Below are 27895 nucleotides of genomic sequence, written 5' to 3'. Positions count from 1 at the left end.
AAAATGCCTGTGTGAGAGGAGACCTTTGTCTATCAGAATCGTTAACATCTCCAGTGGTTGCGGGGACATTATAATCTCCTGCAATCACTTTGATTTCATAAATTTTTGATCAGGTTATTTTCACAGATACTGTGATTGTGATAATTTTTCAAGAATAAAATCAAGGTTCGGCTCGATTTTATCTGACTTGGTTCTCGGTCTGTTTTATAGCCAAGCGTTGTATCATCGCAGTCCTTACCTTAAAATAGTATGGTGTAAAAATCCAGGTAATCAAAGAAAAATTAAAATAATATAACATTTACTAAAAATTAGAAGAGTATACAAAATAATGTGGACAAGGCAGAGTGCAGATTACAGCATTTGTTGTTTCTGATAAATTACAATCTTATTGTCCATGGTTGTGCTATGTACAGACTTGATCATTATAAGAAACATAGAACATCTAACACATAAAATTCAGTAGCACCATTAAATAAAACGACTCCTTCTGTCCCTACAAATAAAAAAGTTCAGTCTTATAATAATTCTAAGTCACAATTCGTCTTTCATGGATCCTTTAATATTTTTTTAACTTGTAATTTAATGTCTTAATGTATTGATAAATTTCAATAGCCAAATAGATAAATCGATAACACTTTTACATCAAGATTAAATTATGTGCGCTTATAATAAACTACAACTACACATTTTGTCTTGTAATGTCATTTTTAAGTTGTCTTTTTATATATACAAGTACATAATAAGGGGAGTTAAAACGTTTTCTCTGCGGAAACCAGCCGCCAGACACATTCTCTTTGTTTATACATTTGTTAAAATTTCACTTGTTCAAAACCAAAATGGATTTTTATACTGAAGAGACTAGCTAAGAAATCTGAGAGAGAAAACAAATCCCGGGAATCCTACCATACTTGACATTTTTTGGTTGGGTTCATTTTAGAGCCGGTCGGACAACTGAAGTCTTTGGCAAACTCAGGTCGGTTCGAGAACGGTCCTCTCACTCGGAACTCGCCCGGAGAATGTTGTCCGGTGATGATACGCAGTTTTAATGTCTCCGGACGGTATTTGGAGCACCACGTGTTGGCAGCACTGATCCAGAACATCTGTTGTGGTGTGAAGTCTTGTAGTCCGGGCAGTCTGTCCTCCTCCCTGCCATGCTCCTTGACCCAATGTTGGTACGCGTAGTAGGCCTGCTTGATACCACCGTTGTCGGCAATGTTCTCCCCTTGGGTGTTGACTCCATTTAGCTGTGGGTGAAAAGTAATGGGTGTAAATCAAGCAATTTTCATACACTACATAAACATATAGCCTTACAGCTAATTCTGTTTTCATCTAAAAGGTGGTATGAATTTCAAAACTATGAGGAGCAAGCTGGTCTAGTGGTAAAGTGTGGGATTTCTGTCCCCGAGGCCTCGGGTTCAACTCCCGCCAATCATGGATTTCATTCAAGTGATAATGCCGCCACCCTCTAAGTCTAGCCTGAAATAATGTGTTAACGATTCCAGGATACAGTTTAGTGTCCTAAAATGTAAAAGTAGGACAAAAACTTTAAACTAATACCACCATTTATATTGCTGTTATGTTAGACTTTTTATGTAAGACACATCTGTATGGGACATTCCACATTCTGTTAGAACAATATATACAATTGTGTGAAAGGACTGCAAATGAAAATGGTCTTTTTTTAATACTCTTACAATCCAACTCTTACTTCTAAGATATTATTGATCTAACGTTGGGGAGGGCCGATATGGCTACATAATTGTGGGTGTCAGAAGATAAAGGTGTTGCTAAAAAGGAGGCAAATCAGCTGATGTAGGTACCAGAAACCATGGACCAGAACGTTTGTCATCTAGGGTCGTGCAGGGAGAACACCCAAGGCTCTAGAGAACATTTGTAGACTGAGAGAATAACGTGGAAACCAAGTGTTACTATGGCATAAAATGCATCTTTAGTAAAACACAATTGAGGAAAATGGTCGGTATTTGATTAAGATGTTTTGGAAGTCAGTAGGAAGAGGACCAAGGATACAGTCAGGAAAACATTTTCAGGTTTACCTAATGTTTTGCTAGATACCTGTAGGAAAATACAAAGTGCACAGAAATTCTGACACTATTAAAAAAATCTTATATCAGAAAGTATTATTTACAACCGTTTCCAGTTCATGCCGGATGTAAGACGAATGGTTATATTCATCATACAATCTATTTTATTTTTTTACAACCTATTGAATTTTCAGTCTAGTAAAAATTAACAAAATAAATTCCAAAATCTCACATTAAGTCCAACTTCTTCTGCTTTGTAGTCTCCATATTGCTTAATAATGCAGTCAGCTTTCTTGAGGTAAGCTTCTTTGGTTTCTGTTGCCCACCAGTCAACCAAATTTCCGTTCTTGTCGAATTGTCGTCCCTAAACAAAGGCAAAACAAAGTAGATTCTCAGACCTCATTAAAGTGTACGGTATTAGTTAACCCCATATTTTTAACATAATCTTAACTATAATATCCTTCGTCTGTGCCAACGAGCACATATTAAGGATTAGGGCTATATTCTTTCTCTTTTTGTTAAAAGGTAATACTGTATCACACAATCTCAACACACAAGTCTTCTAATAAAAATCCTCATTTTGTTTTGTACATTAAAAATCAACATCTTCACTATACCAACAAATTTAAAACATTTTAAACAGACAGATAAACAATATTAACTACGCAAAAAGGATAAATGTAAAAAAGTATGGAAGTATGGAGTATAGAATGTGATAAAGAACAAGATTTTTTAAATTATGGTACCTAAAGAGGTTTTGACATCACTTTTGGTTGTATCACATGAAACAGGAATCTCAAAATTTGTCTTAACCTCTCAGGTACTTGACCCAGACTAATTAAAACGCTCATTACTTACTTTAATTGTTTATTTCCTATCCTGTCTAGTTATCAATGCCCTATTGTAAACTATTTAAAATTATATCTCTTTCTTCAGGTTTGTACAATTTGTAGTGTGTAGAGAGTTCACATAATACCATACAAAATTAACATTTCAGTAGTTTGAAGTCACCTTAATAAAGAACAGACCAAACAGAACAATTCAAAAATGGTATTTCGAGCTGAAGCAAATAATTTTCAGCGATTTGGAAAAGATGTAGAGACAACATTTAGTTCGCTCTTAATTCAAAGTGTTATTGCTTCATATTTAGAGCAGTTAAAGAATTTTGGATGTTTTATAAAAATTGATTGTAATTATGTGTTCCTATAGCCACCTAAAGATACTGTTCCAATGTGTTACCTGATCATCAAACCCATGGGTGATTTCATGGCCGATCACAAATCCGATTGCTCCATAGTTCATGTAGTTAGGTCTGTCGTGAGAGAAGAACGCTCCTTGTAAGATACCAGCTGGAAACTCTGAAAAATCACACAAATCAATGATAATCTTATTTGAAAAATGTATTGAAAGTCCTTAGAGCTAGGTAAAAAAAAGTTTTAGGTGTGAAAAAGTCAATATAAAAAAATATAATATGATATACTCACGGATCGAGTTTTCAATGGAACTGTAGAAAGCGTTGACAATTGCAGGACGGCCGTGGGATATCCAGTCGGTTTTATTAACCGGTTTCCTTAATCTTCCAAAGGAAAAGTCAAGCCCAAACTTAGTCAAGTTTAATACTGATTCTAAGTAGTTTCCTTGTGTAATCTCAAGCTAAAACATACAAACATTTGATTAAATTAGATTTTTTTACCATGGATAAAACATAGGCTACTCTCCAAGTAGATATGTCATCCTTTTACATCAGCTGAAGCCAAGATTTTATTTTTAGGTCCGTCCAGTGCACTATAGAGGTTGTGTTTTGTTTACAATTTGTTTATTGTTATTTCAATTAATTTAAAACCTTGTTCAACCGAATAAAACGATCTAATCATAAACAATAACTCGTCGGCTAGCTATATGACCAAACAGTAAAGCACACATCATGAAATTAACCCTAAAATAATAAAATCAAAATTTCATTGACACTAGAGATCAGTGTTGACGACATCATCATGAACTAGACAAAAAAATGGGCTTCAAATTAACAATAGAAGTCCACTTATGTAGCAGGTTAGTCTATGTTTTTACTTTCACAAATACATATTACTAAATTTCAAGTAAGTTATTCATTTGAAACACTATTTGACAAACGGATTGAATTGATAGATATTTTGAATTGCCTTTGCAAGTGGTATCCATCAAAACATAAATATAGTAAGTAACAAAATTCCTTTGAATTCATCATTCATTCTATTCAATTATAATTATGTGTTTTTTTACTTAGAGAACAGTAACATCAAGACCAACACCTAAATTGTGTTAAATTCAAGCCAACCTTCTGATAGAATTCCTCTAGCTTGCTGGAGTCCAATATTTCATCAGGGTAGGCAATATGAGATGTCATCGCCCTAGCCTTCTCAAGGCCATTTTTCCTGTACATGAAAAACTCTGGTAAACTTTAAAATCAATACTGAAATTGTGATCATTGTTTTACACTCCCAGTTCAAAAGCTGTAGTTTAAAACACTTTCATTCAATGTAGATCTTCAGTGTTGTTGATTTCGTTTTCAAACAAAGTACAGAAGAACGTTAATAATCCGGATTAATTGGGACCTGACCCCATCCGGTTTACCAAACTGACCGGATAAGGGCCAGTACACAGTATTTGAGGAAAAAAATTAAAATTGTATATTTTTTAAATTATAGGTTATGGGTTCAATGAAGGGTCTAAAATAGAGATGAATCTAAAACATTTGCTATGTTCAAGCAATGTGTCGTAGCTAATTCATAGCGATATGTGTACAATGTACAGTAACCACATCAGACACTACGTATTTGAGCTTTTAAAAAAATATGTGATACACTTTTAAACTGCAGCAGTGGTTTTAAAAAAACGGTACAAAAGCTATAGCCAAATTTAAATTATTGACGGTCCGGATTTTTTACCTCTGAATTATTGACGTAATACTGTATATATATTTTTTAGGTGTGTGTGGAAAATTATTTGAATTCATTTTCTATTTAATTCCTCGAACTGTTAAAATCGTTAATACAACAAAACGTCTTTCATACTTTACCTAGTCTCTTCGTCCATCCAGTCCACATTTTGCAGAATCTTGTACATTTGCTCACGGATGTTGTCCACCATTTCTAATGCGTTCTTTTTTGCTTCCTGCTTGAAGAAGCGTTGCACATACAATGAACCAACGGCCAAAGATAAACTGGAAAACATCATTAGGTGAAACATAAACGTATTAGGTGAATAAAGGTATTGACAAAAATACTTTTATTACAATTCACAAAATTAACTTGTTGGTTATTACATATTGTTCCATATCACTACAAACCCCTTTAGGTGCAGTTTTACTCTGTAGTTATATTCATGATGAACTGATTGTGATGGTCAATAAGTTCTCTTTTTTAAGGAATTGCTTGGACAAATAAATTCACCAAAAGCTAACATTGTTTAATACGTTGTTTGTTCTGTCACTTGAATGAGTTTTTATCCTGGGATGTTTTCTTTGATTGAAACACTGTTTTCTCAGTTACTGTAGTTTTAGCAACTGACTGTGTTAATATAATTAAATTCTTTTAAAAACTCCATACAAAACACTAACTTCAAAGGGTTCCCTAATACATACTACTTCATTAACCTAATTTTAGAGTTCCCTCAGAGTATAAAATTAAAATTAGAAGCCTGCCATGTTGTCTCTTGGCCACTAATAAGATAAACCAACTATTTGGGGAATAAATTTTGTTTGGCAAAATCAATCACAATAATATTGTATTGTTTAATCATGGAATTAATGACTATTCAAACTCACATTTGTAACAATATCTCACTGCTTCTCTAGAACCTTGTATTGAAAATAAAATAATTTAAACTTATTTACTCACCTTCCGGCTGAGAGACCAACACACTCCTTCCACCTTGGCTCTCTCTCAGTTCGTCCGGACAGCGCTGTGCCGTACTCTAGCTGACGCTTGCGTAGACTCTCCGTCAAGGATGAGACAGACGACGCAACTGCGCGCCACAACATGTAGTTGGCCTGCACCCTGAACACCACATTCACATTCAACTAAATATCTGATAAGATGACATGAGTGACCAAGGCTCATAATATTCAATGTGTTGAAATCATTGACTTCTCTAAATTGGTCCCATTACCCATGGCGAAAGGAAAGTTAAAACAATCAATTAGTAGCCTATATTAAAAAACCACAGAAAAAGCTAATTTCTAATAGCTTAAATTGAATTTTGCCATTTGAAAACCTCGTAAAGAAGGATATTTACAGTTGACTCATTTAGAATATTAACCCTTTGCAGTCGAATTGAGAGTATAGGTCGCCGTGCGCCAGTTTCTCGACTCCTCGAATGGTGATCTATACCACATACTCATAAAAAATAAATCAACCTCAAAGGGTTAATTGACTATTACAACACATCTGAAAAGTGAAAATATACCTAAACCTGCCATTTTTGATTGACAAGAATGACAAGTAATGATAGCTTTTTGTTGAATATGAGGGATATGCCTTTTGTATTTTTTATGTCTAAGCCAGGACCACAAATTAACAGCCCTGTAATACAAGTTAAAACGTAATCTGTTTCTAGTTTAGATCATTAAAAAACTAAATTTTTCTTCAGGATAATTTAACTAACTTAATTTTTAATTCATAACTTTATCCAGGAATTGTTATCGATATGGAACTAGAGGAAAAACTATGTAACAGAGGATTAGATGCTTTAAAAGCTAAGAATGAGAGGACTAAATTTAATGTAGATCAGCAAAAGGTGATTCTTACCAAAGTGATTTTGAGACTCAAACTTATATACACAAAGAATAACTAAGATTTATTTTTGTCTACATACAACACTTGAGTTTTTTATGTATAATATTTTGTACCATAAACCAATAAAGCCTATTTGGTATAACCATTGACTATATAACCCATTTATAAGGGAACCAGTGGCGAAGTCATAAATGTTCCAGTGCGGAAACGCTCACTGTTGTCGTAGAAAAATACAGGTCGCCTATCAATATATAGGTTCTTTGGAACAAGCCGAGTGGAAAAGCTATTCACATTTGTTCCTGCTCCACACCACTGAACCAATAAAAAAACTAGGATTTAGTAAAACCCCGTAAAAAATTGAAAGATCTACTCTACCTCTTTGGAGTATTGCTCAGAAGTGCTTCCAGGTCCTCGATATACTTAGGCTCGTCCAAAATAACAACTTCATCCGGCATCAATGGGACGCTCTTAGGCAGGATTGTGGAGATATATTCAACCCAGGGAATGGATGGGTACCTCTCTTGGAGTTCGGGGATAGTCCTGGGGTTGTACAACCTGTTGGCATCTCGTCGCTTTTCTGGAGGCATGGAAATCTGTAAAGTGAAGGCGATGTTTACAAACATTTACATAAAGTTCAAGGTTTTGTTTTTGCTTATATCGGTACAAGAATCAAATACGTCCAAAATTTCAATGTCTTCCAGAATCCTGGTAGAAAAGTCACTTTGTCTGACAGCATATAAATTTATGACACTTCAAGCAGACAGTGTGTACAATGACATGGTCACTTACCTTAGCAAGTTCTATCTCAAAGTCCAACGACTCCTTGAGTTCCTTGGTCGCCCGGTCGCGGTCAGCCCCAAACATGGTAGCGATGTCTACCATGTAACTGTACAAAGCTTGTACAAGCTTCTCCTCCATTCCCTTCACCAAGTACTCTCTGCTCAGACTCAGTGACGCTTGGTCCAGCTATTGGTGAAAAATAGGATTTTAAAAATCCAGTTGTACACAATGTTAAATACACTATTTGTTAGTCTATGTATTGTTAATTGGAGTAGAGCCTCTCATCTCTACTAACAGAATAGGATGGTATAAATTCAATAGTAAATGAATAAAAAATTAGGTTAACCCATAGAGAGAAGGTACATAGGAAACACGCTTATGGGACAACCTTGTTTGTACCTTCAACTCTGGTATGTTGTGCCAAAAATATACTTTTGACGAGCAAAGAAGAGCCTGAGCGGCGAGCACTGTGAGGAAGTTGCTATCACTCAGACCTCAGTGTCTTCCTCCACTTTGAGAGTTGTAGTACATGACAGCAGGCGGTATTGGACTTTGCCCTAGACACCAGCGACTACGCTAGACACTATTAAATTGTACCTGAGTGTTTCTTCTGTACCTTCCTTCTCTGTGGTTAACTGTAAGAATCATGAGGTTTTAGTTTGTCTCGATAATTAATTTTCATATACTTTATCCCATCATAATGCATACAACTGAATCTTATCTCTTACGTAAATCATGTATTTGTCTTATCTCTTACAATACTCACATCAATAACCCTTTTAGTGGAGTTCTTGTAGTCGGTTGTGATGGAAAAGTCAATCAAATAATCAATGCTGAAGCCCTCGTCTTTAAACTTGTAGACTGTGTCTTTCCAGGTGAACTTTGCCGGGTCCCACTGGTCTCCCTCCAGCACAGGCCAACCGCCCATCTTTTGTACAAGTTCCTTGATGTAGGTCAAGCCTTTCTCCTCAATATCCGCTATAACATAATAGATTTAGTACCTAGTAGAACACTTTCAGAGTTTTAATCTACTTCGACTACTGTTTTTAAGTTTCCGTAAAACCGTTTGATGTTGTATTGTTCAGAATGGGGTTCCAACCAAATTAGCTCTAGAAATCCGCAATTTATAAAACAAAGAAGTGGTTTGGATTTTAGTTTCATAAGTTGTGTATACAATGTTACGGTTCATCTTTAAATTTAATGTTTTTTACCAGGTCTTGTGGGAGATGTTTTTGTTTACTGTTCAACTAAAGTATTGACTTTGTCAGGATGATTGGTTAGAAAGGTATTTTTGATGAAGATTGTTTATACGTTATTACTTACACCGATTCATACAGGATTTGTACAAGTCTTTGGCCATTCTGTAGGGCCGGGGTTCATCTTCTGCTGAAGGTTCTTCTATGATTACTCTCAACTGTTCAGTGAGTTTGTCATCTATCTTGCTAAACAATGTCACTGAAGTCTAAAAAAAAAATAAGAAATATTAGACCATGGAAAGTAGCGTCTCGTTTTCCTGGTCAGGAACCGATGAGAACCTCATTAGGGAAAGAGTGGGGGGCATGACGTCACTCTTTTCTTGAGGGAACACCATTACCGCAACGATATGAGGTGAAGCCATCGGTGTTCGTGGCGTAGTGGTTAGCGTACTCGATGTCGATGAGGTATCCAGATCGAATTCTACTGGTGACATTAACGTTTTGTCAAAGATTTTGCTTAGAATGCGATTACTTCTTAACTGTACATCTTTTAATAGAGTTTGAAGCATTTATAATTTTATTTTATTTTATGAACAGAAATATTTTTTTTATTAGCAAAAATTTCATTCGATATCTATCTTGAATTTTTTTATATTACTGTATCAGCAAGTTTGGTTGGTTAGGTTAGGTTATGACAGTTTAATTTTAAAATTAAAAAGTTAATCTTATTATAAAAAAAAATTGTTTTATAATTTTTCTTTAATCGACGTGAGGGGCACAATCCCCCACTCCTTCGCAGAAGAGGTTCTCATCGGTTCCTGACCAGGAAACTGAGACTCCAGTCATGAGGTCAAGAAGTAATAGCAATGAATTACTTTAAAATTAATATAAATTACTGTGAAATACGATGCATAATTTATGACACAAATTATTGTCTAGAAAATTTGTAAAACTTAAAATTAATATTGTTGAGAGTTGGTCATCCTGATAGATCGAACAGTGTCCAATAGTAATGTTAATGTTAACATGTCTCAACTTTTTATGTTGAATCTGGTAAATTTTCTTGTATTTATGCATAAACATGCCTTTTTAAACAAATAAACTGATTTTAAGATGTTTAATATCATGGTAATATAAAATTACTTAAGTTTGAAAGTATGTTATTATTTTTTAAATAGACTAATGTAATCATACACTATTTTAATTCATAGATAGCTGGACAGGGAAGTGGCCAGAGCTATCAGAAATTTATTATCAATAAACTATCACTGTTATTGATTATGCTGAAAATTATAGATACAGTATATAAAAAAGATTGTTTAGGAATAGAATAAAAGCAAGAGGCATTAATATTTTTTAACTTTGTTAAAAAATTAATCATTATCCAGCTATTTGTTGATAAATGGGCCATTTTCTGCATTTACTCACTTAGTAATTATATTTTAAAAAACCTAACCATCACAAACCAAGGACTTAAATAAAGAACAGCTATTTTACAGGGTGAATACTGTTACACTACACTTAGATAAAGCATACCAAAACAAAGCTTATCTTATTAAATTTTACCTTGATGGGGTCATTTTTTTTAACAACTACCTCAAGTGACATGCTTGTCCTACTTTGCCATTCAGAAAATTTGAGATACTGAGGTGTTTGATTCTGACAATTAATTATTATTATTAATTACAAATGGATGGACTTACCTTGTCATCAGGAATTTTGGTTTCTTTGAGAAAATTGCCACAGACAAACTGATAAAAGTTGTCACAGGGATCAACATCTTTGTTCATGCTATTCAAAACTTCAGCAGCTGTTGAGGGATAAAACAAATAGTTAGTTTCGGTCGGTTACCTTCATTAACCGTTACGATCTAAAAAAATCAAATATACACGCATGTAGTCTTTTGACCAACTTGAACTCAATCAATTTTTTCGGTAAATAAATTGAGTTGTATCTACATAATATAAAATTGGCCCCTATGAGCTACAAAACACCAGTTTGTTGAAATTGAATAGGTACACGTTTTAAATTATAAAACCATTTTTTGAAAGATATTTTTTTTAATTTTCATTTATTAACAAAATGTATCTTTAACCTTTATGTAGACTAAAAATCTTTGGGAAATAATTACTTTTTCTTCCATAAAATATGATTTATAATACATTACAAAGTGAAGTTTACAAAACATTATTAAAATAAAGAAAATAAAAACAGTATACTTTATTAGCTTAAAATAGTTATTTAAGAATACTAAATCTTCTATTGGTCCTAACTGAGCTTAAAAGTGTGGTTATTATTACTAATATTATAAATGTGAAATATATAATATTTTATAGCCACACTAGTTAATTTTGATTATGAGATCATACGATATCTATCAAAATCATTGATTGTGGAAAGTCTTTGCTAGTAATCTCTCTGCAGTCTGCACATAGTTAACTCACCTGCATAGACACATCCTGGAGTCAAACAAAGTCCTTTTTCACGAGATTTGTTCTGCCATAAGGAGATGCCTTTCTCCATGTCCAGTGCAGCAGGTGCACTGGGCATTGACTCTAAAACAGGGAAACATGATTAAGTCATTTTGGAACAAATAAAAATTCTAAACAAGTTATGAGAGTTCAATAAACATAACAATGCTATCTTTTCAAGTTTTGGAATGTTTAGGTGTATGGTAAAGCCACCGGTGATAAAACTAACGTTTCTTGTGTAAACTTTCAATCAAAGGGTTTTTTTTTTAAATAATAAAAACAGGGCTACTTTAATGATTTATTATTTTAATATATACGATTTTAAAACGTTATTTGAAGAGCACGAGTGGTGTTTGTGTTTATTTTTCAAAATTTGTTTACCTAACCTCATTATGTCTCTAACTATAGTTTTAAAATCATAAGATGAGTTACAATTAAATAACAGCACAAATATCATAACTGGAATTTACTACATTGGTAGTTACTGTAGTTTCTAAATTCTGTAGTCATTTCACTCCAAATAATAAATTCAAAAAAATAGTTATAGCATGAAAATCATAAAATGGTTCATATATTATTTTTAGTATCATTGCACTTGTGGACTAAAAGCTGTCACGTGTTTTCACTTTCTTTATGGTTTGATTTGAAGACAAACCTTCATATAAAGTGAACCCGTCACATATCTTATAAAATAAAACAAAACTATGTAACAAAACCAAAATGTTCATCAGAAAATATTGCCAAAAAATAGCTATCTCTAATATTAGTAAACACACTATTATTTTGGATGATAACAGCTGATTTTGATGGGGTTGATTTTACATGTAGGCTAATGTAGCATGTGTGTGATTGAGTCTTTGAGCAAAGTCTCAAGTTGTTTGGAAAACTCTTGGCGTGAAAGTTTCCAACTTTTTGAAAAAGAAGGTTGTTTGCAAAGCTTCAAACATTAGTGAAAACTTTTAAATACATCTAAGAAACTATCGTGAAATGATTAAAATCTATAAATTACTATTAATATATTATAGAGGTTTGCAAAGGCTAATAAATCGACCATCGGTAACATAAAGAACCAACATATACCACTATTTTTTGGGAAGGGTGAATTTTTTCTAGTAATCGTGGGTGAATTAAAAGCAATCGTTTTTAATCATCCTTATACTGTATATATTCACCTAATTTGTTGAATTTATTTTTATAAGATGAGAGAAAGCATATAAATATACACTATTAAATCAATGAACACACTTTAGATTTCAAATTCCTGCCAACATTCCCATTCAAGATGAAAAACTTAAATTATATCACATGTTGGAAACAATATATGACATTCCACCAGCTTTAAGTGCTTTAAGCGTTTAGTAGCTTTAAGTGTTGGAGGGAGTGTTTATTATTCGTCTTGAGATGTGTGTAATCAATTATATGACTCAACTGGTCGCTCCGTTTCTCTCACATAGATAGCGCGATAGTGAGGATGCCATAGAGGAAGATAGCAGCAGCGGCTAGCGCCGTGCAGTATTTATTATACATCTCGAGATGTATATAATCAATGATGGGACTCACCTGGCCGCTCTGTTTCTCGTACATAGAGGATAGAGAGCGCGATAGTGAGGACGCCACAGAGGAAGATGGCGGCGGCTGCGAGCACCGTGCAGTATCGCTCCATCAGCGTCCGGCGCCTCCACCATGTTGGGTTCCTGGAACAACAACAAAAACCATCAGTGTTTTCTCAATTTTGTGTTTCTGCGCTATCGGGATTTTGATTTTTACCCTTATGAAAGGGATCCAAACCTTGGATTTGTTTAAGATAGGATCATTAATAATAGTCCGTTGACAAATGACACCTGGGTCCAAAAACGACCTCGCTAGGAATCGTACCCGCGTCTTTCAGATTTGGAAGGTGATTTATAGTGATTTGAGCACTATAACCTAGACTATTCAACGGGAATGATATGAATTTGGAAAAGTGAGGCAACGGATAACGACCGAAGCGGATAAAATTAGATATTGAGAGTCCTTGGTGGTTAGCGGCCATCTTGGATTAATTTAAAACAGCTACTAATGAGTTATTTACCATACCGAAATATTTTTCGTCATACTGCAGCAAAAACAGCTGTTTTTTCATTCATTCGTTATGTGTATAGCAATTTTACCCTCTAGGGTTTTACGCCAAATTACGTAAAATTTTAGTCGGAAGTGGTTTCATCTCACCCCATGGTTACTTTGTATCATGACAATTAATTGAGTTTGAAGGCGGCAAAATGTTTTTTTCGTGAAACATAACAACCTTTGACTCTACAATCTTTTAAGAACATTGCATAAATCTGGTAAATAACTTAGAACTGCCCTCTAAAATGAAATGAAAAACATTATCCATGTTACTTACATGCACTTATAATTTATTGAAAGTCAATCCAGTTAAATAAACGTTATTTATAATTTATAATGCTACTTGTGTGTTCAGTGTAGCATTTATGGACAAAGGCTAATGAAGATCCATGTGTCGCGTCGCTTTTCACCAACCACCATATAGTCATAAAACTAATTTTCACTTAAAAGACTTCAGCATTAGTTATTCGAAGATAATTCTTTCCACGTAGCATTTTTTTGTATCATATTATGCTACATGTTATAGTATTGTATGCATTACATAGTATTAAATTGCCTAGTACAGTTATGTTGATAGAGAATCGTTTTTCTCACTAGCTCTCGGTTTAACTTCGTCACTAATAATAACACTGATAATCGTCACTAAAAGACGATTTCGGAGTATTCGCTATGCCTAACCCATAACCTATTCCTTGAGTAAGATTTGCGATGTAGTAAACAAGATTTTTTTAAATACGTTATTCTGTGATTTTACATGCGTCAGCTTATCGCACATACTTAAAAACGAAAATCGTTTGTCGATCAAAGTTTTAAAGATTCTTCCGCTGATTCTAAAAAAAGGTTGCAATGACTGCAATTGATTGTGTATACTACAATTAATCCATCATAAAATTTGAAGCCTTTTTCGTTATCGGTTATACTGTTCAGTTGAACTTCTACAAGGTGATCAATAGTTACCAAAACAGTTTTATTTCGTTCAAATATTATAAATTGTTGAAATAAATTCAAACAAACAATGAACATCAAAACACAACTCTACAAATACCTTATGTAAAAATTATCGTTTCAAAACCATGACAAACCTAAAAGCGCGTTTGATCCATGCCCCTGTTTGGGCCGACAAATCAATCTTTCGAAAAAAATCAAGTTCTTATAATTTATGAAAACGCACCTGCTGATGACAAGCTCTGTCGTATTGTTTCCTTCCTTCACATAAGTTCTAGCACTCGTCACACCGTCGCCTATATTGATTCGACTCATCTTATAGTTTTTAATTATTTACCCGAAACTTCCTTGTATCTTTTCTTTCATCCAACACTGTCGTCGATATGCGCCAAGTTACGAGCACACACACTAAAATCCGGAAACAAGTTTCTAACTGATTGAAAGAAAGCTGTGAGCTTGATATGTAGCAACCGAATCCAGTCGCTATGGTATACGCAAAGCCCACTAAAAATATCAATGGAATATATGTACAGTTGAGTAATATTACAGAATATAAACGGAAGGGCTATCCACAGGAAGATGATTGTTCATGATTGTTTTGTTGAAAAGGAAACAAAACTTAACACATTGGGTTATTTTGGAAAGACTAATCTGTCAATTGAATATGTGTTGATTAATGAATCATGCGAATGCAAAGATGGCGTGGCGAATAATTTCTAAAAATGCAACCAAAAACTATAGGGTATACCGTAAGTGGAGAAAATTCAATTTGTTTAACTCAACATAAAACGAAAATAAAGTATTATATTTGTGTCCAAAAATGCCTCGTTAGCGTAATGTCATAGACAAAAAAAATAAATATAGACTGTTATCCGTGCAGCGGTTACCATAGGTTCTGGCGCACACCGCTGGGAGCGCCGTGTGGTTATGTAGCGCGTACGCTATAGGCTATAACTACATGGTGCTCCCAGCAGTGTGCGCCAGAACCTATGGTAACCACAGCACGGCTGACGGTCTTTTATTTAATTATTTTTGTCTGTAATATCCGTTGTCTTTTAAAATATTTTAAAAACAATTTGAGATACATTTTTTTGCAATCTATACTTGTAAAAGTCAAATACCATTCACTGGCTCACTGATCACTGTATCTTAAAAACTGCAAGCCATAAGAACTCAAGAATTGGCATGGAGATTTTGATTAGGATATAGGTGCGCAATAAGAAGATTTTTCAAGAAATTCCATCAGGGCTCTGCCCCAGTGGCCTCTAAAGTTCCTATGTTCCTTATGGAGAAATGATTTGTTTACATTTGAAGAGATGAATATTTTTGAATTTTATACTATGCTATGAACTAAAAGAACAGCTGGTGGTATTTATTTAATTGAAATGAAAACATTTGCATTATTTTGTGGCCTGAAAATTAATATTGGTGTTTAGTTTAACGGCATAACACTTTGTAATCGTTAAATGAATTTAAATATCAAGATTTACTCTATTCGTTGTTGTTTTTTAAGATCAGTTTCTCAGCAACTATATATCAGTAGGTATAGTGTTTAATGTGTTCAGAATATCAATGTCAAAGGAACGATTATTTTCAATCGAGTTTAACCTAATTAAAGGGATGGCATCTGCCTTCTTCTACCACTTGGCTACTTTATGTTCACTTTTTATTATGGGTGCTCAAGAGAGAAGATCAGAAGTACTTGGTAAGTTCAATCACTTCCATCCCTAGGCTAATAAAAATGGCACAATCATACAATTTCAGATGAGTATGTTGCTTTACAATCTCTGTTCACGTTTTTGGTGGCTAATGTAAAAACTAATATCTTTTTATGTTTTTTTCGTAACTAGAAATTCATACTTTGAAGATCTGAAAATATCTATTATTTTTAATTAAATTTAAGGGACAACGTTCATTTGCTTTAAATATTAACGAAAGTAAATAAAAAAAGTCTTATAACACTAAAAACATATATTTGCGCTTATAATGTTACTCACAAGACGGTAAATATACAAAAAAGATGGTAAGTGGTGATCGATTTCGATTGGACACTCTAATCATCATCAGACCCAATAGGCGAATGATAACATATAAATAACACGTACAATGCTGATCAAGAAGTTATTTAACATATTGCAAGTATAACGAATATAAAGCGAATAATGAAGCTTATCGTAGTTTTTTTTTTATAATTATTTAGCAAATATTACAAAGCACTCAAATATGTTGTCTTAGAATTTGTATTGATGGTTTTAACTCGATAGTCTTAATTGAGAGCCGTAACACTACTGTCTTTGAGCGTAATGGTATCTCAACACAATATGTTTTCATGATAACTAACCACATATTTTTGTTTGGAGTTTGGATTGTGTTTATATGTTTGGTTATGGTAAATTATTTTAATTCACTTGTTAGCAAATTAAATTGTATTTATTTGTTACAAGTATTTTCAACTGTTTAACGTATTGTAAAAAATATGTTATATATAAAAAAATCTCGAATAACCACCCGAGTTAGAATTCATGTTGTCTTAGATAGTTATCACACACATTTTACTGGGAACCAACCTTTTTATCCCATAAAACCTCCCTTAAACCTACACTAACCTGCGCTCCATGGTCTCTGCTGCTGGGTACTGCAACGCCGGCGGCCACTAGGTACTACTAGGGCACCGGATCGCTCACTAGGTCATCCGTTATCCGGTAACCGGTCCTGTCTCCCACACCGTCATCCGGTCATCCGGCGCCGATCTCCCGTAAACATTCGTCCAAACCATAAACCCAATTTAGTAATTTATGAGTGAAAGGGGTAAACTGTATCTCGGGCAGAACTCTTGACTTAATCGATCATTTATAGATTCAAGATGGTCAGAATTTATCCGTACAGAAATTCATTACGGATTTTTCTGTCACAAAACTGTTAAGTGTATGGAGTCAAAATTTAAATTTTTCACTTAAAACGTCACTATTGTCAACTCCATTGCTATTGTGTTTTAAACTCCATTGTTGTTGTGTTTTAAACTACATTGCTGTTGTTGTGTTTTTAACTCCATTGCTATTGTTGTATTTTTAACTCCATTGCTATTGTTGTGTCTTGAACTCCATTGCTATTGTTGTGTCTTGAACTCCCTTGCTGTAGTTGTGTTTTAAACTCCATCTCTGTTGTTGTGTCTTGAACTCCCTTGCTGTAGTTGTGTTTTAAACTTCATTGCTATTGTTGTGTTTTAAACTCCATCGCTGTAGTTGTGTTATAAACTCCATTGCTGTTGTTGTGTTTTAAACTCCATTGCTGTTGTTGTGTTTTAAACTCCATCTCTGTTGTTGTGTCTTGAACTCCCTTGCTGTAGTTGTGTTTTAAACTCCATCGCTGTTGTTGTGTTTTAAACTCCATTGCTGTTGTTGTGTTTTAAACTCCATTGCTGTTGTTGTGTTTTAAACTTCATCGCTGTTGTTGTGTTTTAAACTCCATTGCTGTTGTTGTGTTTTAAACTCCATTGCTGTTGTTGTGTTTTAAACCCCATCTCTGTTGTTGTGTTTTGAACTCCCTTGCTGTTGTTGTGTTTGAAATTATTACCGTGAATCGGTTAGCTAGGTAGTTAAACTAAAGTTTCGCCTAATTATACGAGGAAAATATTTGCAACAACCCGTAACATTCCTAATATCATAGTTGTAACAGAAATATAGCCTAGTGGCACTACTTAAAAAATATAAAATAAGCTAAAAGCTTTGGTAGGCCTGCATTCAATTGGATGTGTTAATAGTATTTCTCAGAATAAACTATTTATTTATTTCAAATTCCGTAAATCTACGTTGGCGCATTAATAATCAATTTTATTCACTTGAGGAGTTTGCAATGTATAGGCTACATTCAATGTGTTGCTTGTACATAGTTTTGTTTAATTTTAATTGTATGTATTAACAAGTAGTAAATATCGAGTCTTTTTCCGTAACACAGACCAATGAAATAAAGACTCTAGACTCTGTATCGCGATGTAAACCTGGTCCCGATAAAACCAGGGTTAATTTTTCATAAACCTAATAGAAACAAAAGGTGACAACAATCAACACAACGAAGAGGAATCACATGTTTATGGATCGTATCTATTGATTCGTGGCGTGCGTGTTGATGAAAACAATAATAGCATCGTCATCTATGATCAGTAATAAGTAATACAATGTAGTAGTAATATAATATTACTATAAGTATCGATGATTATATTACTTTACCTATGCTAATAGAAGTAACAATTTTTATTCATCTATATTGTTATACCAAACTATATGGTTCACTTGCGATATTTAAAACCGTTGCAGTTTTAAACACCCGTTCTAGCTCCTTTTATACTATGTAGTAGCTCTTATTAACATTATTTTCTGTTTTTACAGTATTACATACTCATACGATCCCTAATAAAGTTGTTTTGTTTAATCTGTTATCTTAGAACAACATTGCCAATTTTAGTTTATTATTACTTCGACAGATAACTGGAGTAGTTCAAGTGCGATAATGTCAAGGTGAATCTTGTTAAAATTTAGCGAATTCTGATATTTTGGAAATTAAAATAATGGCTCAAGTAAAGCATTTACTTTAGTAAACAAATTAGGTCTACTTATACAAGTATAACACCCACTTTGTAACAGGTTTTAGACCAATATCAAATGAAGTGTGTTTGAAACAGGTAAATTATTATAGTTTACTGATAAAATAAAAGCATTAAGATTGTTGCATAGCACTTGCTAAATTATATATTTTATAAGTATACGTAAAAAGGGTTAATTAGATGTCAACATTAATGATACATCGATGTAGGTGTAAACATAAAGATAATCTACACTCACTAAATTCAATACTCTAGGATCTCCTAGATAATTTAGACTCGCTACTCACAATAGCCCAGTATCTCCTAAATAGTCTACAATCACTTCTCACACTACTCCAGTATCTCCTAGATAATCTACACTCACTTCTCACAATACTCTAGTATCTCCTAGATAATCTAGACTCACTACTCACAATACTCCAGTATCTCCTAGATAATCTCCTCACTTACTCACAATACTCCAGTATCTCCTAGATAATCTCCTCACTTACTCACAATACTCTAGTATCTCCTAGATAATCTAACTCACTTCACACAATACTCTAGTATCTTCTAGATAATCTCCTCACTTACTCACAATACTCTAGTATCTCCTAGATAATCTAGACTCTCTACTCACAATACTCCAGTATCTCCTAGATAATCTCCTCACTTACTCACAATACTCCAGTATCTCCTAGATAATCTCCTCACTTACTCACAATACTCTAGTATCTCCTAGATAATCTAACTCACTTCACACAATACTCCAGTATCTCCTAAATCAAAATAATCTAAATAATCTAAATAATCTACACTCACTTCACACAATATTCTATTATTTCCTAGATAATCTAGACTCACTACTCACAATACTCTAGGATCTCCTAGATAATCTCCTCACTTACTCACAATACTCTAGTATCTCCTAGATAATATTACTCACCCGGTGATTGCCACTGTTGGAAGCTCCTCCTCCAACTCAAGCAGTCTGCTGTACGGCATCTTCTTACGACTGTTGATAAGTTATCATCAAGTGTGACGGATGACGTCACGGGGATCAAGGTCCATATCTCTCTCTTCAATTCATCTCTGTCTTGTTTACATACAATGGACGTACCCAATCTCTGACATTGTCGTCTGTACCACGACACCACGCAGTTTGACGGTTGGGGTATTTTGCATAGTGTGTGCTGATTTTCAATATTTGATTTATATTATAGAGCTCGTATTTTAATTCGTTGTGGTATGTTTAGCTGATTTTTTGATCTAGTGAGGAAGTAGTTTGCAAATACTGTTCGGAAGGATGGTTATAAAATGTTATAGAAAGTTAAATAATTTTAGGTATTGGAAGAATCTGTAATTGCATTTTAATTTTCCAAGAAATAGAGTGTGGTTCTGAAATGACAAAATATTTTGGTATTCGTAGAAAATATAAACATGCTATTTCAGAAGTGCTGCTGTACTATTTCGAAACTGTTTCTGAAGTTATTGTACTGGAAGTATTGTACAGTAATATCTAACCAAACATCTCAAAACAAACAGCCTTTACGAAGAAATTGGTGATTTAAAAATGCAACAGCAAAAGAATTTTAGGGAGTTAAAATGTAAGCACATGAGAATATGAAGAGGAGGAACAACTCTATCTCGAGAAAAAGCTTCGTTTTCAATATCCCTACGCCAATGTGTAGTGTTAGGTAATTTCTGGAAATAGAGTGATGTAGTTAATTACGACTTTGCAAACATGTTCAATGTCAGCGAGCGCAAACTCGCCATGTTATAAAATACATTTAAATTCAAAGTATCCGTTTTATAACGTTATAGTGTTGAAAAAAACGCACCCGTCTACAAAAAACTCACCCTCGAACACAAAACACACTCTTGACCACACAAAACGACTCGCGAACACAAACTTATCTTGAAACGTATTTAAGTTTGTCCATTTGACTGGCGCACCTGTAGATTTATCAATATAATTGTGACGCCATGATAGATTGGAGGGGGTATATGACAGGACTAGTACTTTATCACGTATCACGTGTACATCAATATGTTAGTGTCAAGCACATGCCACAACGTCGTTTACAAAAACACGTTATAAATATGATAATGAACTTGCAAACTCTAAACATACTGGACAGTGAACTATGCGTGATTGCAAAATTATTTGAAGATGTGCTCGTATAATCAAGTGTGTGATTTTAGGTTTAAAAGTACAAATAATGTTCAGAGATAGGTGTATTAGTACTGCTTTATATTCATAATCTTTATGTATTAGCTGAAGACAATTTTAAGCTTGTTTCTGGGACATTTGGAGCTTGTGGAAGTTTACATTATTCGTTTAAAGTTATTTCCCCAACTTAAGAATTGTTTAAACAAAAAGAAACATGTCTTGAGTACGAACATGCTTTGCTTGCAAGCGCATTAAAGACATTTTTATTCGTGTTTTTAATTTTTCCTTAGAGACAAACGTAAGGAAAAATCATCGAGAATATTTCACGGTGTATATTCTATTAATGTGTTTTAAAAGTCCTCTTTTCATATAGAAGTATTTAATTAAATCTGCCCATAGCCAAACCAAAATATTTATCATAGTGTTTGTAAAACATATAGCGTATCTATTATTCCTTCACCAGGGGAGTGTGCTGGTCCAGTGGTAAAGCATGGAACTTTGGCCCCCGAGGTTCCGGGTTCAAATCCCGCCAATCATCAATGTGTTTTATCCAATTGACAATACCGTAACCAGGCCTAACCTAACGTAACATGTGTAACGGATCCAGGTTAGATTTTAGCGTTCTAGGATATGAAAGTGGACATAAAAATGTATATTTTGGACCAGTTCTGACTGTGTACGGCTTCCCCGTTGGTCGAGGAGACGGTTGGGACGTGCCCAAGGGTCATCGAGGTCATGGCCAGGATGGTCTCTTGTGACGTCATCCAAGGTCAGGGCTGCCAACCGTGGAAGTCACAAGACGAGACTAAGGTTTATACATAACAAAGGACTGATGATGGTGTATGTAGCAGTCTTGCAATGTACGACTGTTTGTCATTCGTGAATTACAATGTTGATTTCGTTTTAACATTGTCAAAATTACCACAGTTTACTCCTTACAGGGTTAATGTCAATAATAATTTGAGAAATAAATATGGATAAAGGAAGTTTGAAGTGTGGAGAAATAAAGTGGAGATGAGATTTTAAATTGTAGTATTGCGTAGTCAACTCTAAACAGTTGGGCAACTCTAATCTTACTAGCGAATTCGATGAAACTTGGTACAAACAAGTATAACTACATTTATTTGAACGAGTTCGCAAACCAACATTACAGACCATGGGAACGGGGTTTTATGGGGTAAAAATTGGGTTTTCTATTTTTTTTACCCTTAAAACACATTTTCCATTCTATCTAAACCATCCTAAAGAGATTAAAAACAAATAATTTGGTATATTTAATTGTTATTGTACGGTTATAGGTTACGGAAAAAAATTATTTAAAATTACGATGTTATTCTTATGGAGTAGTAAATTGTTTTAGTTTTCATTGATATGTTGATCAAACTTGTCAAAAAAGTGTCTTTTTTAAATTAAGCTATTAATATTTGACCAAAAACACACTTTATCACCCTCCCTATAGCAGCAAACCTAGGTACTCATTAAAAACGAATGTTATTTCAATAGATTTATCTAAGTGAAAATCCAATCAGTCAAATTGAACAGTCACAGCTTTGCTGTGGAGGAGGTATTTACATTTTTACTACCTTGTTGCAATGTTGCGTTTCCGTTTTTTGGTTGAAACTGACAGAAACTTTCTCGAAATACTGACACTATCAGATCTTACGTTAAAATCTCTTTTTAATGCATCTCTATAATAAATGACCTAGCTAAAATTTAATTTCATGTAAAGATTTGCAATTATTTTGATCTAAAACTAAATGAAAAAGTAAAATTATTGTATAAACCTAGGCTACCTACTATTTTCTATCGCACGTGGAAATCCTCTGAAACCTCATGAATATGATGATTTGTTGTCGGTGGAATATTAAGGATTGCACAAGAATAGGTATTTTTGGCGTCAGGAGAAAGTGTGATGGCGGCCTTAAACCCGTATGATACCCGCATAACGTTATCATAAATCACCGTTTGGGCTCATAAATAATTTGATATATTATGGGAATATTTACTTTTGTTAGACAAAATAATTATTTTACTTTCACTAAAACTTACACACCTTCAAACTCAACAACTCATTTAGAATGAACCGTCAAATATTTACGTAAAATTCTGGACGAACAGCATTTAAATATGGGCCATAATAAAGGTGGCTACAAAATAACTCCAATTATTGTTAAACCACGATCAGGAAAGCTTTCTTAAGGCATAGCAACATACCTAGATTGCGAGGAAGCAAAACAATATGTTATGTGAGATTAAAGTTTGAAAACAATGTTAAATAATCTTCGATTATTAAGTTAAAAGTTGTCCAACCCATTGCACGTTCTAGAAGTAAAAACGTAGAAAGTAAAATAGATGAAAGTGTACACGTAAAGACAAGTGATAACGAAATGTCTCAGAAGTCTTGGCAGGAAACTATAGATGAGTGCAAAAAACTAATGGCAATGTTATGGTTTGACGTAGGACAAACTCGTGCGCGCAACAACAAGAGATAACTCGGTCACAAAACAGCTGATTGGTACAAAAACAGCTGATCGGACAATAGACATCACTTGTTAAGTAACCTTACTTTCTCTGGTTCCATTGAACGAGTAGAGGTTGCCATTTAAAAGATTGACTTTGTCTGCGAGATTTTAATGTGGGTTTGGAGTAGCAGTGAATAGTGTAGATTCTCAATACTCTTAAGATCTATCATCCCACGTTCATCCTAATAGGTTTGAAATAATCTTGATATTTATGTCTTATTTTAGGAAAATTTTTGTCTTTAAAGTTTGAAAGTTCGAAAAATAACTCGAAAAATGTAGTAAACACAAACAGTTAAAAAAACAATCTAAAACAAAAATGCCTATATATTTTCAACGGACGGCTCTTAGAAGTGGTAAATTGACAAAGGAGTATTTTTAATGCAATCTAGGATAAAAAAATAGAAAACATCTATTCTATAACTAGGTCAATGAGACCCTTGACGAATAATTTGAAAATCTACTGTATCTTACCCATCTTACCGGACCAAACCTTCTACTGCAAGCCCTAAATTCCAGGAGATACGTCTTTTAGTCAGGAAATCGGTAAGGGCGTGGAAACGATGACAATTAAATAATAAAGCAAATAAAATTCAGATTTAGGTAGTTACACTGAATCCATTATCCATACAGTATCTCAACTAATTTATTTTTACTACTATTACCCCTCCTGTTAAATTACATTCCCTTTTCTCTCCCTGACTTACATACAAATGTCAATGACCGTTAAGTTTAGTCTTTCATAACTCCACTTCATGAATATTCAGTTGGAGTTATGACTGAACCTATGGATATTATTGACTTTTCAGACTCTGAGTTTCTAGCACTGAATGAGCAGTAATTTGGTGAAAGTGTTCACCAAAGTTGTTCACTCAATGGGTGCTCAATCTGACAATCGTTTCGTAGAATCAATCGTTCACTTTCTAAACACATGTTTATAGCTGTATCAGCTGATTGTGAATATCATTATTGAGACTGACTTGTGCAGTGATTTCAGTCTAAATACCTTAATGCTGTGTAGTTCCAATGAATGTCATATCTTGTATCTGAATGGATATATAGTATCTTGAGGTCATTATGAGAGATATTTGAATGTTCTAAGAGGTTATTTTAATTTACTACTGAATACGCAACAAGACACTAAAGATATTAGAGGGATGATTTGGTAATGTTTGATTTAATTTATATTATTTCATAAAACAAACATGTATTAAATACATGCCATCAAGACCCAAGCCATGTTGACCATCAAAAAGAGAGATAAAAATTATAGAAATCTAGCAAGACTAAGTTTAGTAGGTAGGCAATTAAAATCCTAAGATTGTAAATGTATTCATTTGAGTCAAAAATAGTAGTTGACATTGGTACGACGATAAAGGTGCAGTATCGAAAAAATAGTAAGTAACCTAATATATTCGTAAGACGTCCTTTTCGTAAGACTCATCTTGAAATTGTTTTGAGAAATTAAATTTCAGGTCATTACTGTTTTAGTTGTTATTCTTTTTCGAAATTTCAACTGTCAACAAATTGTCATTAGTCAGAACATCAAATCTAACGAATTTAAAATGGTGATACAGGGTTCCCACTATATGCGGGGTCTTTTTAAGAAGAGGTCAGCCACTATTAAAGTTTTCCCTGAACTAGTACGGTTGGGTTAGGTAGGTTAGATAAGGAAAGGGAAGGCGAGATTAAGTTAGGTTTTGTTAGGTTAGTATCCGTCATCTTCATTTGTATAGGACAAATAAAAAATCCCTACCCTCTTATTAAAAAAAAAACTGCATACGTGTTGCCCAAAATTGATAAAACGGTTTTAGCTTAGCAGAATCTGTTGGGCCTTGTCTGTATGGTGGGCATGGCAGGCATGTCTGACATGGACATGACAGTGACAGGATGATACGACGGCGCCGTTGACGCTATCAGCTGACCAATGACAATCTCAGATTATGTAATGGCCTTTGTTCAACACGTAAGTCAAGCTGAAATTGATAAATATTTATCGCGTGTCCCTTAGCTTCGTGTATAGACATGTGGGAGTGATTACTCTGTGCATGTCATTAAAACTATTAACGTAATACGGTATTAATCATATGGTTCATGTAATATCGAAAGAGGTATATTTTATCCTCGTTTTACATTATTTTTTCAAACACTATCCAAGTCTTTTTATTTTGAGTTTATAATTTGGGAAATATCGTTTGTAAATTTTTGCCCTTTACATGTTTCCTTTTATTTACCTTCTTACATTGAGTCTCATGTCTGTGCCTGGAAAGCATCTACTTCTCGGAATTCAGTAATAGGGCGAGAAAAAAGTGTTTACCTTTAATCTCAAAACTCACAAATGGCTTTGGAGTTTGTGCTTTACTTTACAGTGACCAATCCTCTGGCTATTTCAATAATTCGTCTTCCATAAGCCCCTCTAAAATTCTCTCTTTTTAAAATTTATAGCCATTGTTCACTTAATATATAATTAACATAGACTTACCATCCCATTGTAAATTTTGAAGCTCGTTTTTCGTGTCTAGTTTATGTCCGGTGACACTGATCGCTAGTGTCGACGAACTTTTGTTTATAATACTTTAACGTTAATTTAATGATTTGTGCTTTACTGTTTGGCTATATATCTAGGGGACAAATTATTGTTTATGATTATATAGTTTTATTTTGTTAAATAAGGGTTTAAATAACTGAAATAACAAGAAACAAATTGTAAACAAAACCCGACCTCTACAGTGCACCGGACAGAACTAACAATGAAATCGGCTCCATCTGTTCCATAAGGACGAGAAATCTTTTTGAGTGAAAGATGACTTACTCAATTGAACCACTGACAAGAGTTAGTTGTATCTGTATATACCGTTTCTTCTGTTATACACACAAACAAACTAAGGAAAGAAAATTCCAACTGAAATGGCAGTTTGTTGTATATGTTGAAAAGTGTGTGCCCATTGACTGCCTCAGTAAGACAACCCAAAAAAAAAGTACTTCCAAGGAAGCAAGATAGGTTTATCAACTACGTACTCTGCGTAGAAAATTATCTCACCTGGTCTGTTCAAACGTTCTTTACTTCAGTAAGTCATTGATTTACATGCGAGTCCTTGGAGGCCTAGCGGCCATCTTGGATGCTTTAGGTAACATCATCCAAAAATATTTTTTTCAAATACCAAAGTGATTGAAATTTAGGCTAAATATATAGTACACTGTGAGATCATAAATTTTCATTGTAGTTTTGTTATTGTTTTCAAGGGAGTCCATGGAGGCTAACGGCCATCTTGGATTTGCCCACCACAAGAGCAATGTTAATTTTGTTAATTCAATAGCCGCTGATGAGTTATTTACCATCTAAAAATATTTGTTCGGAAACCAAAGTGATTTTAGTTTGAATATCTAATCCACTGTGAGATTAAGCATTTTCTTCTTACTTTTGTAAGTGTTTTTTTGACTATGAGTTATAATATCTAGGCTCCAAGGACTCTTAACAGTGGAGGATCGTCTTCAACGCCTTGACCTCAGCCGCTCTAGGCAGATGGGCAAACCAGTTTGGATCTCCGGGTCCCAAGGATAACGCGTAAACGCTCGTTAAAACGCGTTGTCTACGGACAAACGCTCTAATATGACAAACTATCACTGGTCCGTTGCTCCTGAAGTAATCTTCAAGTGGGTCACCCGTTCTGTGAAGGCAGTTGGAGTGGAATAATAATGCCTAGAAAACATGTGCATTTGAAAGTTCCAAAATTTCGGCGTTTCAGGCGGTAACTATGTCATTCCATTGGGGACCTCTTGAAAATTGTGCAAAGGAGTTTGCAATGCAGTAGAATTTCGTTACTTACTTACTTACTGCAGTGGCCATAGGTACCCCAAGTGGTACTTGGCCTCGCCCACACATTGCCTCCAGCCTTCTCTGTCCTGCGCCTGGTCTTCATTTCTACCCAGCTTCCTCAAGTCCCGTCGCACCTGGTCCTTCCATCTCAGTTTAGGCCTGCCTGGTGGCTTTTTTTTCGTTTTTTTTTCGTTAGACTTAGAAATACTAATTACAGCATCCTGTAAAAATTGTCTACGGATAATTTTTGTGTTTGTATTGTCTACATCAGTATGCCACTTGTGTTTCGCTTTGTAGATCCCAATCCTTTTTCCCACATGGTTGTAATTTAGTTGAATAGTGACAGAGATCTTATTTCAATTGGCAACTACAACCATTACAATTTAAAATAATTATAGGCCTATATTAATGTACAATTACTGTACGGATATATTTGAACATTTGGTCATAAGTGACACATCAACTGTATCCTAAAGACAATTTGAAAAGGAT

At 34.2% G+C, this 27895-nt stretch overlaps 1 protein-coding gene across 5 annotated transcripts in view; it reads right to left on the bottom strand.

Annotated features, from left to right (window-relative positions):
* Positions 1–281: 281 nt before the first annotated feature.
* LOC128992063 (neprilysin-2) overlaps positions 282–27895 on the bottom strand; it is a 50939-nt gene continuing 23325 nt past the window's right edge. For 2 of the 5 annotated variants that reach the window (XM_054415448.1, XM_054415450.1), the window contains 14 exons: positions 12825–12958; positions 11238–11348; positions 10497–10603; positions 8921–9059; positions 8364–8575; positions 7607–7783; positions 7193–7410; positions 5921–6079; positions 5101–5244; positions 4360–4456; positions 3527–3695; positions 3282–3400; positions 2275–2406; positions 282–1244 (listed from right to left, as the gene is read on the bottom strand). In XM_054415448.1, the coding sequence (XP_054271423.1) occupies positions 900–1244; positions 2275–2406; positions 3282–3400; positions 3527–3695; positions 4360–4456; positions 5101–5244; positions 5921–6079; positions 7193–7410; positions 7607–7783; positions 8364–8575; positions 8921–9059; positions 10497–10603; positions 11238–11348; positions 12825–12958 (2263 nt within the window). In that variant the 3' untranslated portion in view covers positions 282–899. Of the gene's footprint in view, positions 1245–2274; positions 2407–3281; positions 3401–3526; positions 3696–4359; positions 4457–5100; positions 5245–5920; positions 6080–7192; positions 7411–7606; positions 7784–8363; positions 8576–8920; positions 9060–10496; positions 10604–11237; positions 11349–11919; positions 12019–12824; positions 12959–16921; positions 16948–19840; positions 20017–27895 lie in introns of those variants that run through there. The other 3 variants (XM_054415447.1, XM_054415449.1, XM_054415451.1) reach the window with 3 other exon arrangements.

Source organism: Macrosteles quadrilineatus, unplaced genomic scaffold (assembly GCF_028750875.1).
Source record: "Macrosteles quadrilineatus isolate MER2022 unplaced genomic scaffold, UCM_ALF_1.0 Scaffold_4__1_contigs__length_99947679, whole genome shotgun sequence".
NCBI classification, from domain to species: Eukaryota; Metazoa; Arthropoda; class Insecta; order Hemiptera; family Cicadellidae; genus Macrosteles; species Macrosteles quadrilineatus.
Note: the sequence above shows the minus strand (reverse complement) of the source record. Positions and strands in the feature narration are given on the sequence as shown.